Source organism: Fonsecaea nubica (assembly GCF_001646965.1).
Source record: "Fonsecaea nubica strain CBS 269.64 chromosome Unknown Scaff34, whole genome shotgun sequence".
NCBI classification, from domain to species: Eukaryota; Fungi; Ascomycota; class Eurotiomycetes; order Chaetothyriales; family Herpotrichiellaceae; genus Fonsecaea; species Fonsecaea nubica.
In genome coordinates, this window is record NW_019173707.1 from 236,585 (window position 1) to 252,564 (window position 15,980).

A 15,980-nucleotide genomic window follows, 5' to 3' on the forward strand; every position below is an offset into this window, starting at 1 on the left:
AGAGGCTTTCATACTGCTCTTCAAAAGTATCACGGTCTAAAATCGGCATGCCGACATCCAATCTTTGCCAGAAGAGGTTGAGGAGGCAGTCAACTTCTTGTCTCGAGAGCTGCGTGACTGGCGGAGCATCCGAGTCAAGGGCACTTGTGTGATACACGGCGAATGGGGTGTCATAATCCATGAAGAGCGGATCTTCTGGCGCTTGATGAAACGTGCCACTTATTTTGTCATCTAGCTCGCCGGGTACCAGGTATGTACATGCGGAGAATGTCTTTGGCTACCGACCTAGTATGTAGATCCTCGTAAGTTATCCCGAAGTGGGTGTGAGAAATTGTAACCAAGGCTTGGGAAAATGATGTACTTAGAAATACACTGGAATTTTTATAATGTGCTACCCAGATTGACGATTATGGTAAACACTTGCACTTGTCAACACGGCTTGCACATGAAACCACATCTTCTACCCAGCTCTGTTCAAAAGAAATAATGCCCAAATGTAGAGAATAATCACGGTGAATCAGAGTCGCATCCTCAAATCACCCTCCAACAATGTCTGTGCAGCTGGAGTAACTGCTTTGGCCGAACGCGTCGCTCATGGGTTCACACCTGTGATGGGGCCGCGGAAGCCAGAGACGTTGAATCCAAGGTCGACGTAGTAGAAGACGCTGAACTCGACGTTGACGTGCTCAATGAGGCCCTTGTCGTTGATGTCGAAGATGTTCATGCCCTGAACAGGCTGGGGCGCTTGCGGGGCGTTGAGGTTGCCCGGGTTGTCAAACTTCCAGTACCAGAGGACCTGGTTGCAGTTGAAGGGGATGAGCTGAAGGTCGGTGATTCCAATCACGGGTGGCTGGGTCAAGACCTCGCTGATGTATCCCTGCTTGTTGGGGAAAGTGAGGTCACCGGGCTATACACATCCTGAATCAGTTCTCTGGCAATTGCGCGATATGGGGGACATCCTTTACCTTGAGGCCGAGGAAGCCGTTGATGGAGTCGGACTGCTCAGTGAAGTCGTCCGCGAGGATTCTTTGAGCTGTCGCGTTGGCTTGCGCAAGCTGGTTGGGGTCGGCGTGGGCGAGGAAGAAGGCGTAGTCATGGACAATCTTGGTAGCCTGGTCCTGGGACACACAGTTCCCGTCCTTGCCACCCTTTCCGCCGTTTCCCCAGCCTCCAGAGTAGTCCGAAGAGGGTACAGCTGCTGCGACGCAGGCCAGCGCGAGGGAGGAAAGAATGCTAGAGGTCTTCATTATTGCGGTGTTGAAGCGATCTGAACTGAACAGAAGCTGATAAGTAACGAGTGACGGAAGGAAATGATCTGCCGACTGTAAATGTGAGAAGTGATGGACGACCTAGCTGGTACTGAGAATGAAGAGCTGCGACTGCCCTTTATATATCTATATCGTGCTGCATGTTTCGTCCTTCTCGTTCTTGGAAGGCTGTTCAGGACCACCACAGGATCCCCAACCCTGTGATTGATGCCGTGGTCTCGGGAGTTCTCGACTGGTACCCCGGTAGACAGCCGGTGAGAAGACTGCAGCACGTAAAATTGCGCATTCCTTTGACCCTCGTGTCGTGCATAGAATGTTTAAACTGCATTTCCCATAACGCAGTGGTACTCTTTCGCCTAACGTCGATCTCATTGGGCCCTCGTCAGCGCTACCGCAGCCTTGTGTTAATTTTGGTATTCTCCTTATGGGGGTCCCTTTCCGCGGTATTCCCCCGAACTGTTGACATAACATGATTGGGGGTGTGGAGAAGGATCGGCCGCCCTGTTGTCCTTGTCGGAGGGATATTAAGCATCCTTCTGGCTGAGGGACCGATCACTCTGAAGCGTCACCAATCGTGTCACCCCCAGTCACGAAGATTGTGGAAACGAACGCGTAGCCCTAACAGGATCGAGTTTGTGGGATCATGTCAATCAGCTGTGTACTCCGAACGAGGAGAATATACCTATAGAGGTCCATACGAGGACGCCGGCCGCACGCAGCGTTGTCCACCGTCTCCCATCATCGCCAAGGATGACAACGTTTCCAATTCCTTGTCTCGAGGAGATTTGATCAGGTCAGCTCAAACCATCCTTTCCCTCGAATCCGGCGTTGTCGTTACTTTGGAATTCTCCTTTCTCTCGTGAAACCAATGAGGTTTGAAGGTATAGGGGGTTGTAATTCCTAGAGGTTGGCTGTGCAAATTCCATTCCCTGTACATTACGAAATACGGGCTTGGAGGCGTTTAGCACCCTTTTCTTCAACCGGTTACTCGGTACCGAATGTAGACGCTTTAGGTGACTGCGGTTCCAGTCCTGATTGGATCAGCCTCTTGCATGACTGGATGCCAGATGGAACCTGAGATGCTGACGAATAATCAAATCCCCTACCCTGAGGAGCGTTCTTGGAGCTGCATAAAAGCTAGTAATCAAAAGGGGAACCTTCTTGAACACAAGTATCCAGTACTCCGGACTCGGCATGAACCATTCCCGTCAGCACCAGTGTCACTTTCGATCCACCTCACCGGACAAGTGCGTGGCGACATCAAGGCCGTGCTGGGCGTCACTCGGGCACGGCCCTATGGCGTTCGGGATTCGGCGAGTCGGATCTATAGAGTGCTTGCTCAAGTGTGATTGAGGAGCAGTTCGCTGTCAGCCTCATCACGCAACAGGTGGGAAGCTGCTCCAGGTGATGAATGGTTTTGTCTGACAAGAACGCATTTGATTGTTGCGAATGCTGTTATCCATCACTTCAGACTGACCTAGGAGCTTGTACTGTTAGAAATCATGCAAGGACAATGGTAATAAAAATTGACTATACTCAGATAGACTCCTCGTCACGGTGCACATAGTGGGCAACTCATCGTACTGGTAGACAATACTCTTCATCTACAACAAACTTCATTGAATTCCGTGCCAGACCAAAACAATTACATTCCACTAGGCTTAAAGAAGGCTTCAATAGGGCAGCATCAATACATAGCTCGAAAAGGACCAAAATACAAGCTGTTTTAACCATCCTTGGCTTTGCACCTCCGCACCACAAAATTTCCCCACATCATGCGTTGAATGGCTGCTCGCTGGCTGCTAATGCTGCGTGCCGCTTGACTTTTTTGGCTATATCAATTTCTAGCCCATTCAGAGACAATGGGCAAGCGTGGCGGCAAGAAGGTAAGTTCTGCCTTTCGACACACAGCTCGACTAGTACTAATGTCTCGTGCAGGGTGGTCGCGGCCGCGGTGGTGGTGGGGGTGGAGGACCACGTCCTCGTCCTGACACTCGCGGCAGCAAGCAGGATATTCGTCGAAACAATGACAAGTTTGAGCAATACTACAACCAGCTTGGCATCGTGGCCGAAGAAGAAAGGGACGACTTCTGGAGTGCCATGCGAAGGGATCTACCCAACAGCTTTAGGTTCACCGGGTCCAGAGCGTACGTCTTCTCTTTGCCAACACACTCTTCTCTTCCCATGTACTGACATCTGGGTCCAGACATGCCCTGGCGGTCCAACAGCGACTGCGCGACTATTATATCCCTGAGATCACTTCAATCACCTACGAAGGGCAATACGTCGACGCGCCTCGACCCGTGGAATGGTACCCCGACCAGTTGGCCTGGTTCATGACCACGCCGAAGAACGTTATCCGTCGATTTAAACCCTTTGCCTCGTTTCAGAAGTTTCTTGTGGCAGAGGCCGACGTGGGGAATATAACCCGGCAAGAGGTAGTCAGTATGATACCACCCCTGGTCATGGATCTGAAGCCGGGTATGACAGTGTTGGACCTGTGCGCTGCGCCGGGCAGCAAATCTGCGCAGCTGATAGAGATGATCCATGCTGGAGAAGAGGAAAGATGTCGCCAGGTCGCCTTGAACATATCCAATGGTCTCAGCAGACCAGAGGGCGAAGAGTATCAGGACGATGGCCGGGCGACTGGTCTCCTCATCGCGAACGACGTCGATTACAGAAGAGCCCACATGTTGGTCCATCAGATGAAAAGATTAAGCTCACCAAACATTATCGTCACGAACCACGACGCAACAATCTACCCTTCCATCAAGATCTCGTCTCTTCCAACAGCTGAAGGGAAACCTGTGATCAACCGCTATCTCAAGTTCGACCGAATCCTAGCGGACGTTCCCTGCTCGGGAGACGGCACAGTGAGAAAGAATATGGAGATTTGGAAGAACTGGACACCGAGTAATGGCCTGGGTCTCCATGTCACTCAAGTGCGCATTCTGGTCAGAGCACTGCAGATGCTCAAAGTTGGAGGTCGGGTCGTCTATTCGACCTGCAGCATGAACCCGGTCGAAGATGAAGCCGTCCTCGCAGAAGCGATTAGTCGATGCGGAGGTCCGCAGCTCGTGCAGATTCTCGAGACGAAGGATCTCCTTCCCGGGTTAAAACGCTCCCCCGGGCTCAAGCACTGGAATGTCATGGACAAGACGGGTCGGATCTGGGAGAGCTACAAGTCTGTTTTGGATCAGAGAGCAGAGTCCGGCTCTGAGGGAATCGCCAAGCTATGTGAGAGCATGTTTCCTCCGAAGGAAGACCTGCCTCTCGATCGAGCCATGCGTGTTTATCCCCACCAGCAAGATACGGGAGCGTTTTTCATCGCCATCCTGGAGAAGAGGTCGGAGATTAGAGTCAAGCCGGAGGAGAAGCCCGCCAGTGCTGTACAAACGCCCGTCCAAGTGGAAAATGCCGACACCTCGGCAACTGATGTCAAACCCGAGACAGCAACAAATGGAACAGTGGCAGCAGTCAACGAAGCGATCAACGGTGATTCCGGACCTCTGACAAAACGAAAACGAGAGGACGGTGATGAGCAGGATACCGCGCCGCTCAAGCGGGTTAAGAGCCAAGAGGGACTCGAGAACACCACGACTTCTTCAATCACTGGAAACAGTCAACCTTCCACGCGCCCTGCCCTACAACCAGAGCCTCAGCGACAACAAAACCCGAAGAGGAAAAACCGCGACCAACCGTTTGAGGAGCCATTTAAATATCTGTCACCCGCTCTTCCCGAACTCAAACAGATCCGCGACTTCTACAACCTCTCGCCCCAGTTCCCCGATGACCGTTATATGGTCCGCAACCCCGAAGGTACGCCTACAAAGAACATCTACTACACCAACAAACTCGCCAAGGAAATCCTCCAGGAGAATGAAGGAAAGGGAATCAAATTCGTCCATGCGGGTGTCAAGGTATACGTGAAGCAGGACGCACCGAGTCCGGAAGTGTGTCCGTGGCGGATCCAAACGGATGGGCTGAGGATGCTGCAAGCGTGGGTTGGGCCCGAGAGAATCGTCAAGCTGAGAAAGAAAGAGACGCTGCGGCAGTTATTGATCGAGATGTTTCCCAGATTCAACGGCGACGAAGGTAAAAAGCTGGGCGAGGTGGGAGAGCAAGTGCGCGATATGGGGATGGGATGCTGTGTGCTCATTGTGGAGCCGAGTGAGACCGACGCCTCCCAAACGGGCGGTTCGGGCGGCGAAGACCAGGGTGAAGGGTTGGAGGAGAGAATGGTGTTTCCGCTGTGGAAGTCGATCCAATCACTCAACCTAATGTTACCCAAGGAAGAAAGAAAGGCGATGCTCCTGCGTCTGTTTAACGACGACACACCGCTGGTGAATCGGAGCAAAGGCTGGAATGAGGCTCAGAAGCAGGACAAGGGCAACGAACCGCGTGGCAGGCTTGACGATGAAACGAAAGCTGGTGGAGATGGGAAGGGAGAAGAGATGGATCTAGACGACAGGCCCGAAGACACGGCCGACAACGAGCCTCCGAGGCGGAACAGCTCTTCTCCTGAACCGGAACCGGAACCCAAGTCTGACCCTGTTCCTTCTGAGCGTGTCGACGGCGGCGATGACGCACCTAAGCGCGACCTGGAGATGCAGGACGGGGCAGTAATTGGCGCTCTGGATGACGACGGCTTCGACGACGAGGAAGACGGCGGAGTGGCCATCCCCGCGAACGAGTCATGATCATGTTGTTAGATTATAGTTGGGGGCCAATATAACATTCGACAGACAATGCCAATGGGATGTCATCAGATGGGAAGAGATGAAAAACCAAAACCCCGGTCACCATGATTGCGTGTTTGAATTCCGGAATATGAGAATCCCATGTCGCACATCGCACACCGCACATCGTCCTTGCTCCAAATTTCAGGTAACCTACTCGCAAGTGGCCTGGGAGCCTTTGCGTGCCAAACTCCAGGGTCCAGGGAACTCATGTCGTGCACGAGTCGCGACAGGACAGAACAGAACAGGACGGGAATACCGACGATCAGGACGGGGCAGGGGGTACGTACAGGGCAAGTGAAAAATACGATTCACTAATTACAGATCTATATTCTCCAGATCTATATTCTTTGATTCCCGTGTCCTCACATCATGATTTGATTACATGTATAATATATATAATATATCTTCATATCTTCATAACTGCATGGTAGATATCCACATATCTATATATTTTGGATATCGAGATCCAGAACAATCGATATTGTGATCTCTCTCCCTCTCTCCTTTGTCAGCTCATATCCAGAAAAAATGATGTGGATTGCATGCTCGCTCATATCTGCCGTGGAGCTCGTCACGGTCGTTTGGTCGTTCGTTCGTCCGTTACCAGGACAATTGTGATTGGAAGCGAATGGCTCTTGAGATCCCTACAGATCAGGACCGATAGATCCCTTTGTCGTCTACCAGTTTGAGAGTAGGTGTGCCTTGATGGCCCCGGTCCCGTTCCTGGACCGCGTCGGGACTCCGGGACGTCGAGACGGCGTGCTCCTTGTCACGCAGTCTGAGGACGCTGTCTAACAAGACACTCAAGGTCCCCTTGTTGCGCTTCTCCCTGTAAATTCGTTCGTGCAGCTTCGTCCCGCTGACGAGGGAGAGGTCTGCCGGAGTTGCCCCGTTGTAGTCCCTGATGGTTGGATCGGCGCCGGCGTCGAGGAGGATGTCGATGACTTCGGGCCGCTTGCGCCACACGGCGGCGTGCAGTGCCGTGCCGCCGAACCGGCCAGCCCGTTCATTGAGGTTGGCGCCCGCATTCGCCAGACTTCTCACCGTCTCCGTCAGACCGTAGGAAGCCGCGTAGTAGAGTGGTCGGGCGGCCTCAATGTCCGTGTTCGGGGGTACGTAGCCATGCCACGAGTCAAAGAGGACCACCTGGAGCCAAAAGAGGAATTTGGGATTCGACCGCGTGGTCATGAGTCTGCGTATGAGAGGAACTAACTCGGCTTCGGCGCCCGAACTCTGTACGTGGAACGTCCAGTTTTGAGCCGCATATCGAAGCAGCGGAAAGTTGGAGAGTGTCCACATGAAATCTGGTCTGAACAATGGACCAGCCGAAAAGTCCTCGAGAAGAAGGTAGCGGATACAAGCCTCGGCGATAGTGCGGTGTGACGAGGGCGCTGGAATGAAAAACTGCGAGGTCGGATCAAGGCGCCCGGTGAGGAACTCGCGAACCGAATGATGGGCCAAGCGAGCGGTTTGCGAAACTGGATTATAGGCTATCAGGCTCCGGCAAATGTCGAGAACCTCGTTCGAATCATGAAGCTTAGAGTCGGGGTCTAGTTCGTCGAAGTCTGGCTCAAGAACAACAGCCTCAGCCAGTTCGGGCAAGGTAAGTGGTGTGGAGGCGTGAGCAAGCCACATCAGTGTTCGTGTGGCGAATGGGATATCTTCTCGAGCGATGCTGTCAACAATGCGCAGATACGAGCCTTCAAGGCTCACGGGAAGTTGAGTGAGGGCCCGCTTTACAGAAGCCACCGTCCTCAGCCTGGACATCTCGTCTAGCTGGCATTGTACCCAGCGGAACCTTGAAAAGGTCAGCAAACACCAATAGAAGACTTGGTTGGGCTATAATCCCGTATCACCACTTACATCCCGTTGGAGTCTGTTCGTAGTGTCGCTTCCACAAAATCCTTCATATCGTCGCGCATTCGCCCGAGTCGAGGGTCATCATGAATTCTCATCTTGATGTACACGCTGATATCTTGTTCAATTGCTTCTTCCGGAACAGGAATATCTCGAAACCCAGCAAGAGATCGACGCAGGTCCACCTCTGGTCGACTGGAAATGAAAACGCGTAGAGCGTGTTTTTCACCTCGCACCATCGAGGTCAGGAAATCGCATACTGCAGAGTAGTCCGACGACTCATCAAGACCGTCAATAACCACTGTTGCCGAGTCGGTAGTTTGTAGCAGTAGCTGGAGGAAGGACTTCAACTCGAGGAGGCTTGGTTGGCTCGGGGTGCCGAGACGACTTGAAGCTCGCCTGTAAGCGTCCATGATCTCGGAGGGCAGCGGTGAGATATTCGAACAGAACTGCTTGACAATGGCGCCAAAGAAGGTCTGTGGAGTCAGGCTTTCAATCGTGCTGGCATCGTAATAGAAATAGGCCAACAGAGAGTCAACGGGTTGTCTCTCGAGGAGATGATGGATGAGGAAAGTTGTAGCCACGGTCTTCCCACAGCCAGCGGCGCCATGCATCCAGAGTAAAGAAGATCTGGATTTGGACCAGTCGAGAAAGGCAGGGTCGTGGAGGAGCCAGTTGCATGTGTTCTTGCAATGAAGCTGGTATGCTCGCTGGAATTGGGCCTCATACTGATGCTCACACAGCCAGTGTAGGACATCCCTTCGCTCCTGATCTTCCTTGCTTGATTTTATCTCGGCCAGGGTCTCTGAGACGGCTTCTATGTTGGCGCTCTGGCTCATGAGTGCCTCCCTGTTTTGCCTTTGAGTAAGTCTCCTGCGCGATGAGCATGGTTGAACTTACACTGAGAGCGAGTTGAGGGACAGGGATAGTGAGTTCTTGTGTCTTTCAACCGCTGTAATGAGATCCTCAGTCTCATTCTTCCGAAGCGGCCAAAGAAGGCGATTGACTGCGCGCTTCCCCGGCGACTTGCTCGAATCGAGGGAGAACTTTTGCAGCTTCGTGGACACCTTTTCCAGCACAACCTGGCAGTTCTTCAATGTTGACTCCAGCTGGTACTCTGGAAGATCCATCTGTGCAGCAACCCCTCGAACACCCAACAAGATGCCGTTCAGGCTCGTGACTTCAGATACGAGTCGCCTTGCCTCATCTGGGGCGTTTGCTACCGCACAACCATAACAGTAGCATTGACTGATGATGCTGGCCGCCAGGCCAATAAGGCCAGCAACTCCGGTGCCGATCGAAAACGGGTCAGCCATTGTGGTGAAGTCCAAATCTCAAGGCCAAATAGTAGACGTGATGAGTTCGTCAACACATATGGATATATTCTGCTCACCAAGGCTCTTCATATACTCCACAGGGCTGGTTCTGAGGCACATCTGACAATAACAGACTTTAAGGGACATAGATAAGCCTTCTTTAGGGTATTTCAAATGGTGCTTATGGGCTTCTAAACGAGTTGAAGTAGAAATATGGCTTACACTGGAAACGACGTTTCAGCTCGCCAAGTGACCGTGGGGGCCAAAGGAGGCTGAGGAGGGCCAGTTGCACCGCCACACTTTGGCGAACAGACAAGATATGTATACAGGTATATAGTGACATAACCTCACCAGCTGGCCTTACGCGACCGCAGTATGCCGAACTGCATGAGCGTCGTTCAAGAGGCGTTGATGGCATGCGCTTGACTGTCCTTGTTCAAAGCACTGGGTAATTCGCCCGGTGCTAGCTGCCACGCCATGTCAATGGCTCCGCGAGGGTTGCCTTTGTTGTACAAAAACAGCCCCTGTAGGGCCGCCATGCTCGTCCGACTGCTTCTCCCAGGTCCTGGCGCTAAGACTCCTATCTCATGGAGTTTCTCAAAGAACATCTGCCTAAACACTCCTTTGGGATCCGCATCGTTGTAAAACCGAGCCCAGAGTTGCTCGATCTGATAAGTCGTTGCTTCACCGAGTCGCACTGTCATATCCACTCGGCCAGGCCGGACGAGAGCTTCGTCGAGGCGATCAACGTGGTTGGTCGTGAGAAAGATGATGCGTTCTTCGGCACTGCCCACACCATCCAAAGCGTTCAACAAGCCGGAGAACGTCACGTTGGCTCCTTGATACCCGTCGGCTTCGACTTGCCGCCGGTTTGCAAATGCCGCATCAACGTCCTCCAAAAGAACCAACGTCCGTTGGGGAATGACCGTCAAGAGGTGATTCAGCCTATCGTCCGTCAGACCACGCTCACTGAGATTAAGCATGGCGATGTCGTAATTCAAATGCCCCGCGAGGGCTTGAATGAACGATGATTTACCCGTTCCGGGTGGCCCATAAAGGAGATAGCCTCTTCGGTAAGGGATTCCTCGTTCGTAGTACCATTTGGCTGAAGAGAGGAAGTCCTGGACGTCGGCGACAATGCGTTCTTTGACGCCCTCGTCGAGAATCACGGATTCGAGAGGTCGTTTGCTGCGAGGGTGGCCGAACTTATCCCACTTTGTACCCCATGCGGTGTAAATAACAGTTTTACCTTCGACTGATTGAGTCGCGATATCATGAGCCTCTTTAAACAACGACTCAAAGACGTGCCGCTGAGAATACAGGGTGGTCAAGGTGACGGTCTCCCACGGTTTTCCATCCATCGAGAACTGCTTCGACTCGCGCTGGCGGTTGACCATGATCCATGCATTCCGATAGCGGATCACATGCCTACCAGGGCCTGGGATTAAGACAAAATTTGTGTGAATGGCACCATTAGGTAGTTCTCTTTTCTCCGTCTCAATTGCCAAATGCCGCATGCCAGGTGTGAGTCGCTGAAACAGGGACTCCAAAGCACCGGTATTTGTCTGCGATGCCTTCTGCGCCAATCGCCCTCGCTCATGTAACGTCATCCAGTAGAGAAACCAGGGGTAGGAGTCGTCTCGAACACTGATCTCAACGTCGACCAGAAGACGTCGTCGCATAAGGGCAGCTCCATGCCGAAGACCTCTTCGACCGAAGGTGAAGAGGGTACCGAGACCAGCAAGACCGAAGCCCTAGCAGAGCGTTAATTACATCCTCTATAATTGCGCCAGTACTCACGGCTGTGAAGAAGGGGTTGCTGAGCAATTGCGCGATCAGCCCGCCATCTGTAGAACTGCTCGTGCTTGCGACTTGACGCAAAAGGTCGGCTTTTTGAGAGGCCGCATCGGTCAAAGCCGGCGTTGAGAGTGATTTGTTTGTGTTCGAGGCGACCTGGACCAGTCCATTGTCGCTCTGCATTCCCTCGTCAAGACAGGTTGAGGGGGATACAACTTTGTCGAAGTTGGAAATGATGCATTGATGCATTCGTTACTTTGCGCAATAAACTCGGGAGGATATTTTGGCCGGTTCCGATATGCAGGTCCGGACCTGGACGGACTTAAGCCAATGATTGTTTCCCACCTGCATTGATGACGATCCTCCATTCTACAAAAATACGAGTCGCTTCTCCAGGCAGCAGGAAACCATGCAGAGACGGACTCGCTTCATATAATCCCTGTGTCGCTCCATGCGCTCCTTCTTCCGGCTGTTGTTCAGCAAGCGCACATCGTTCAAAGCACACACTGCTACATATCCACCTCCCTTACGCACCATGACGTCCTCCTCTACAGCGGCTCTCCTGTACGCAGCCACCATTGCCATCCCCTCGACAGCGTCGCCAAAACCCGACGACGAGATTACAAAGACCAAGGCGTGGCATGTCAAGAGTGGTGGCTTTGAAAACCCATGGCCGTCATGGCAGATGCACTCACTGCATACCCTGCTCTGGGGTCTCCTCCAGAGGAGGCTGACGGGCAAAGCGAACAAGCCTGATACAACCCCTCCGACCGTCCCTGTCCGTCCACCTACCTTTCTTCCTTCGCGCACCGCCAACAACTCTGGCTCTCTTAGAGCAACATGGCTCGGGCATGCCTGTTTCTATGTCGAGTTCCCCTCTGGCCTACGCGTCCTGTTCGACCCAGTCTTTACAGATCGATGCTCACCCTTTTCTTGGCTGGGCCCTAAGAGATATACGGAGTTGCCCTGTCAAATAAAGGACATTCCTGTCATTGACGCTGTTGTCATCTCGCATAACCACTACGATCATCTCTCGCACCCTACCGTCCTAGAAATCGCGAAACACAACCCGGAGTGTCACTTCTTTGTACCTCTAGGCAACAAGAAATGGTTCTCGGATAGCGGGATCGAGAAGTGCACTGAGCTAGACTGGTGGGATGAAGTGGATTTTACACTGACACCTTCCTCTCCAACGTCTACGGAAACCAAGCGCGCAAGCGTTTCCTCCACCGACGAGCCCAATTCAGCTTCCTCCTCAGACGCAATAACTGCACGCATCTCCTGCCTACCATGTCAACACATTTCGGCACGCTCCATTCACGACCGTGCTGCTACTCTATGGGCTTCATGGTCCGTCTCGTCAGGTTCCAAATCAGTGTATTTCGGCGGGGACACCGGTTATCGTACCGTCCCCAAGTCTTCCGAGGGCAAAGACGACTGGGCAGAGGAGTATTCAAAGCTACCTCATTGCCCGGCATTTGCAGATATCGGCCGTCTCAGAGGTCCGTTTGACCTGGGTCTCATTCCCATTGGGGCTTATATGCCACGGTGGATCATGAGTCCTATGCACGCCAATCCCCGGGATGCTGTGGAGATATTCAGGGATGTAAAGTGCAAGAGGGCGCTGGGAATACACTGGGGCACATGGGTGTTGACAGAGGAGGATGTACTGGAACCACCCCGGTTGCTGAAGGAGGCGTTGAAACACCATAAAATGGAAGAGACGGGAGTGTTTGATATATGTGACATTGGCGAGAGCCGGGAGTTTTGAGATTTTCGCAGCGAGATACACGGCCTCTGGTGTTGGATATGTGCAGGGTAAATGTAGTACCATTGTAAATGTGCTGAATGGGTGGATGGGATGTACGGCCAGGTGATTAGTTTGGGAGCGTTGGCATCAACAGGAGTAGTTCTAACGTTTTGGATAGTCAAAATATGGAACAGGTGTGCTGTATCTGACGAAGAGAGAGAGGAAGACACTATACTGGTTATGCATCAGACCTTCTATTATCCTTAAGTCTTACAAAGGTAGCAATACTTCAGGAGTTTGTCGTCGTGAGCATAAAGCCATCCATGGTCTGTGGCAGATATTGACGCCAGGTCCATCCAGGTTGAATATCATTGACCAGGGTGGGCACCTTTTATCCTTTGTGTCTCCACAACAAGCAGGACACAGTGCACGAGAGGGAGAGGGGAATGGAGGGTGAGGGCGTTCATACTATACTGTAGAGGGTTTTCGATGTTGCCTCATACTGCCCAAAGTGCCCATGGCGTGGAGGCTGGTCTTCATTCAACCCTACTGTATGTAGGTTCACTGTCCTCTTTTTCTCCAGGATTATTGGCTCCGCTGCCTACCTCGCCTTATTATCTTTCAGTTCCTTGAGGTATTGGACCGGGGGTTCTGTACCCTTGGAAATAGAGCAGACACGTTCGTCTGTCACGTATCATCGAGAAGAGGTAAGTACCAATCAACATTCTAAACGGGAAGGTTCACCGATCACATCTTGCCAAGACTTCGCTCGCTCGAGATCACTTCTACTTCCGCCATGCCGTGTGACAACTTAAGGACCAAACAGGAATGCGATAAACGCTGGGTAAACTCTCTGCAATGCATCGGTGGTCTGCGTTGGTATTGAAATGTGCGGGTGAGCTCCACTAGGATACCGTAGGGAAGATTTTAGGAATATAAAATAGACGCTCTAGCAGGTGCTTTTCGCAAAAGGACGGAACCTCGCTTCTCCACAAGTCATCTCTCACATTCCCTAAATCCATGATTTGCTTTTCGTTCTTAGGCCACTGTAGACACTATCACACTGATTAATAGTACAGGATATCATGTTATGCTGACTTTCCTCTTCCAGAACGCCATTGAAAGGACTGAACGGACAGGTCAAGCTGAACACCATCTAGTGCCACAACAACCCAGGCATATTGCTGCCCGCAGCCAGTAAATAAGAGACTGTTTCTGATAAGCCTCCATGGCACCATTTCCATGGGACAAGAAGTCTCCTAGTGCCAGTATCTGTGCCCGTCCCGTCTCCTCTTTCTTCCCTCTGCACACCTTCTCTTTCCGACAATCCCCCCAATGGTGTAAACCGAAACAAATTCTCCATACGGTTTCCTTGTGTCGTCGCATCTTCAGCCGCAGGCGAGGAAACAGTGGCAGGGCACTCCTGGTCCGACGGGCTTCGTTTATATCTCTCTCCCCTTAGTGTTCTTTTGTCTGGGGACTTTTCCTTTGCGACCTTTCGTTTCCTTTGGCTTCTTTTTCTCCGCGACGTCACTGGCATTGTCTTCATCCATGTTCGCATTTGCTGTCCCGGTGGTTGCTTGACCAGTATTCGAAGTATTTTGGCGGAGAGCGCCTATGTATCCTTCTGGGACCGCATCGAGATTGTTTCCTGCATTGACCTCATCCCCAGTCTCATCAGCTGCCTCGGGCCTAGGCGTGGCACGGGCTGGTGCGTCATCGCTATCTTCATCTCCGGTCTGAGTCTCTTCATATTTGACTGGTTTTGTCCTGCGGCCAGATTTGGCGCGCTCCCGTTGGGCGGCCACCTTGCGTTTGGGGTTGCGAGCTTCGAGAGCATCACTGGCCGGTTCAATGGTTTCCTTGACATCTTCATCTTCAGGACTATCCTTAGACGATGCCGCCTTTTTCCGCTGTCTTTCTCGTTTGACTGGCTTTGCAGGCTTCTCCTCCACTTCCTCAGACTTGACCTTCTTGGCGCGGGATCTTTTCGTCGGTTTCTCGGGTGCTTCTTCCTCACTATCTTCCTCCTTCACAGCGACTTTGCGTTTCCTCCCTCCAGCCTTCTTCGGTGGAGCTGATTGGGCAGGCTGAGCATCATCTTCCTCCTCTTTAATCTTGCGACGTGAGGTTTTTTTCTTGGCTGCCGGCGATTCTGGCAGGTCTTCTTCCTCGTCTGATAGAACCTTGGCTTTCTTACCTCGCTTCGCTTTGGGTTTGGATGGAGTCTGCTCATTCTCCGCAGCAATTTCCTCGTCATCACCAGCCTCCTTCTTTTTTGGGGTCCGTTTATTGATGCCTTTCATCCCTGGACGATTGAATTCAGGATCCTAGATTGAAGCTGTCAGTCCACCTCACGGGACATTGTAGAGACATGGAGTCTTACACCCTTCCAGTCTTCGTCAGCTACATGGCCATTCATCAGTGCATATTTGATCTTTTCACGCGATCCGTCATCGATCTCGTCATAGCCATCAATAATACGATCCAAGTCGGCATCAAGGTCGTCCAGATCCTCCAGAGGACCGACCTGATCTTGGAGCTTTTTGATTTGAGCAGGTGTGACGCAGCCCCTGGATTTAGACAGTGAGTTACAGCCAGCCAGGATCTCCGTACAGGAGCTTACCAATGCTTCCACATCCACGAGGAGTGTTCGTGAATTGTCACCAGCGTCCCCATCCTGAACTCGCCCTTTTCAATCTTGATGCCCGCTTTTTTGCATGCTGTATTTTGACAGCCTGCGCGGCCCGTTTTGGCCATTTCTGCATTTAATTAGATCAGCCTGAGATACGATATTTGAGGGAGCTGATGAATAGCGGATGGTTGCACGAGGTTGTTACTTCCAAAAGGCACAAACACTGTGCTATTTCGATGTTTTTTGAATGTGTAAGAAACGCATAAGCAACTCACCAAAGCGATATGTTGGGTCCGATGCCATGTTGAGCCGGAATATTGATGGCGATGTGAAACGGGGAGAGGCTATTAAGGCAGATGGGCCGAGCGGATGAAGTTGGAAAAGGGGATCAATGGAGCTAGCAGGTTTGAGACCGTGCAACTACGAGATTTTTGTAAGAGGAAAGGTGGTAGGAGAAAGAAATCTGATTGCGAATGGGGATGGCAGAGTTGGTTGATCGGCGAGAAAGAGACAATGGTTGTTAAAAAGTGAAGTTTCGTGTCAGGCAACTGAGAGCGACTCTGTGGAAAAATGGGTTGTCTGACAGATGACACATCATCATTATGACACGCAGCA

At 51.9% G+C, this 15,980-nt stretch overlaps 6 protein-coding genes across 6 annotated transcripts; 2 read left to right on the forward strand and 4 right to left on the reverse strand.

The window, feature by feature from the left end:
• Positions 1-592: 592 nt before the first annotated feature.
• Positions 593-1,247, reverse strand: AYO20_05752 (hypothetical protein; the record flags this gene model as incomplete). Its single annotated transcript, XM_022644045.1, has 2 exons — positions 593-907; positions 966-1,247. The coding sequence occupies 2 exons, from the start codon at positions 1,245-1,247 to the stop codon at positions 593-595; spliced, it is 597 nt and encodes a 198-aa protein (XP_022500049.1).
• A 1,883-nt stretch (positions 1,248-3,130) lies between these two features.
• On the forward strand, positions 3,131-5,968 carry AYO20_05753 (hypothetical protein; the record flags this gene model as incomplete). The annotated part of the gene is made up of 3 exons (XM_022644046.1): positions 3,131-3,154; positions 3,207-3,415; positions 3,475-5,968. The coding sequence occupies 3 exons, from the start codon at positions 3,131-3,133 to the stop codon at positions 5,966-5,968; spliced, it is 2,727 nt and encodes a 908-aa protein (XP_022500050.1).
• Positions 5,969-6,661: 693 nt separating this feature from the next.
• AYO20_05754 (hypothetical protein) lies at positions 6,662-9,183 on the reverse strand (the record flags this gene model as incomplete). Its single annotated transcript, XM_022644047.1, has 3 exons — positions 6,662-7,808; positions 7,874-8,716; positions 8,768-9,183. 3 exons carry the CDS (start codon positions 9,181-9,183, stop codon positions 6,662-6,664), a joined length of 2,406 nt encoding a protein of 801 aa, XP_022500051.1.
• Positions 9,184-9,581: 398 nt separating this feature from the next.
• Positions 9,582-11,163, reverse strand: AYO20_05755 (hypothetical protein; the record flags this gene model as incomplete). Its single annotated transcript, XM_022644048.1, has 2 exons — positions 9,582-10,937; positions 10,984-11,163. The coding sequence occupies 2 exons, from the start codon at positions 11,161-11,163 to the stop codon at positions 9,582-9,584; spliced, it is 1,536 nt and encodes a 511-aa protein (XP_022500052.1).
• A 352-nt stretch (positions 11,164-11,515) lies between these two features.
• On the forward strand, positions 11,516-12,751 carry AYO20_05756 (hypothetical protein; the record flags this gene model as incomplete). Its single annotated transcript, XM_022644049.1, has 1 exon — positions 11,516-12,751. One exon carries the CDS (start codon positions 11,516-11,518, stop codon positions 12,749-12,751), a length of 1,236 nt encoding a protein of 411 aa, XP_022500053.1.
• Positions 12,752-14,172: 1,421 nt separating this feature from the next.
• AYO20_05757 (hypothetical protein) lies at positions 14,173-15,668 on the reverse strand (the record flags this gene model as incomplete). The annotated part of the gene is made up of 4 exons (XM_022644050.1): positions 14,173-15,060; positions 15,117-15,303; positions 15,357-15,492; positions 15,641-15,668. 4 exons carry the CDS (start codon positions 15,666-15,668, stop codon positions 14,173-14,175), a joined length of 1,239 nt encoding a protein of 412 aa, XP_022500054.1.
• Positions 15,669-15,980: the final 312 nt, after the last annotated feature.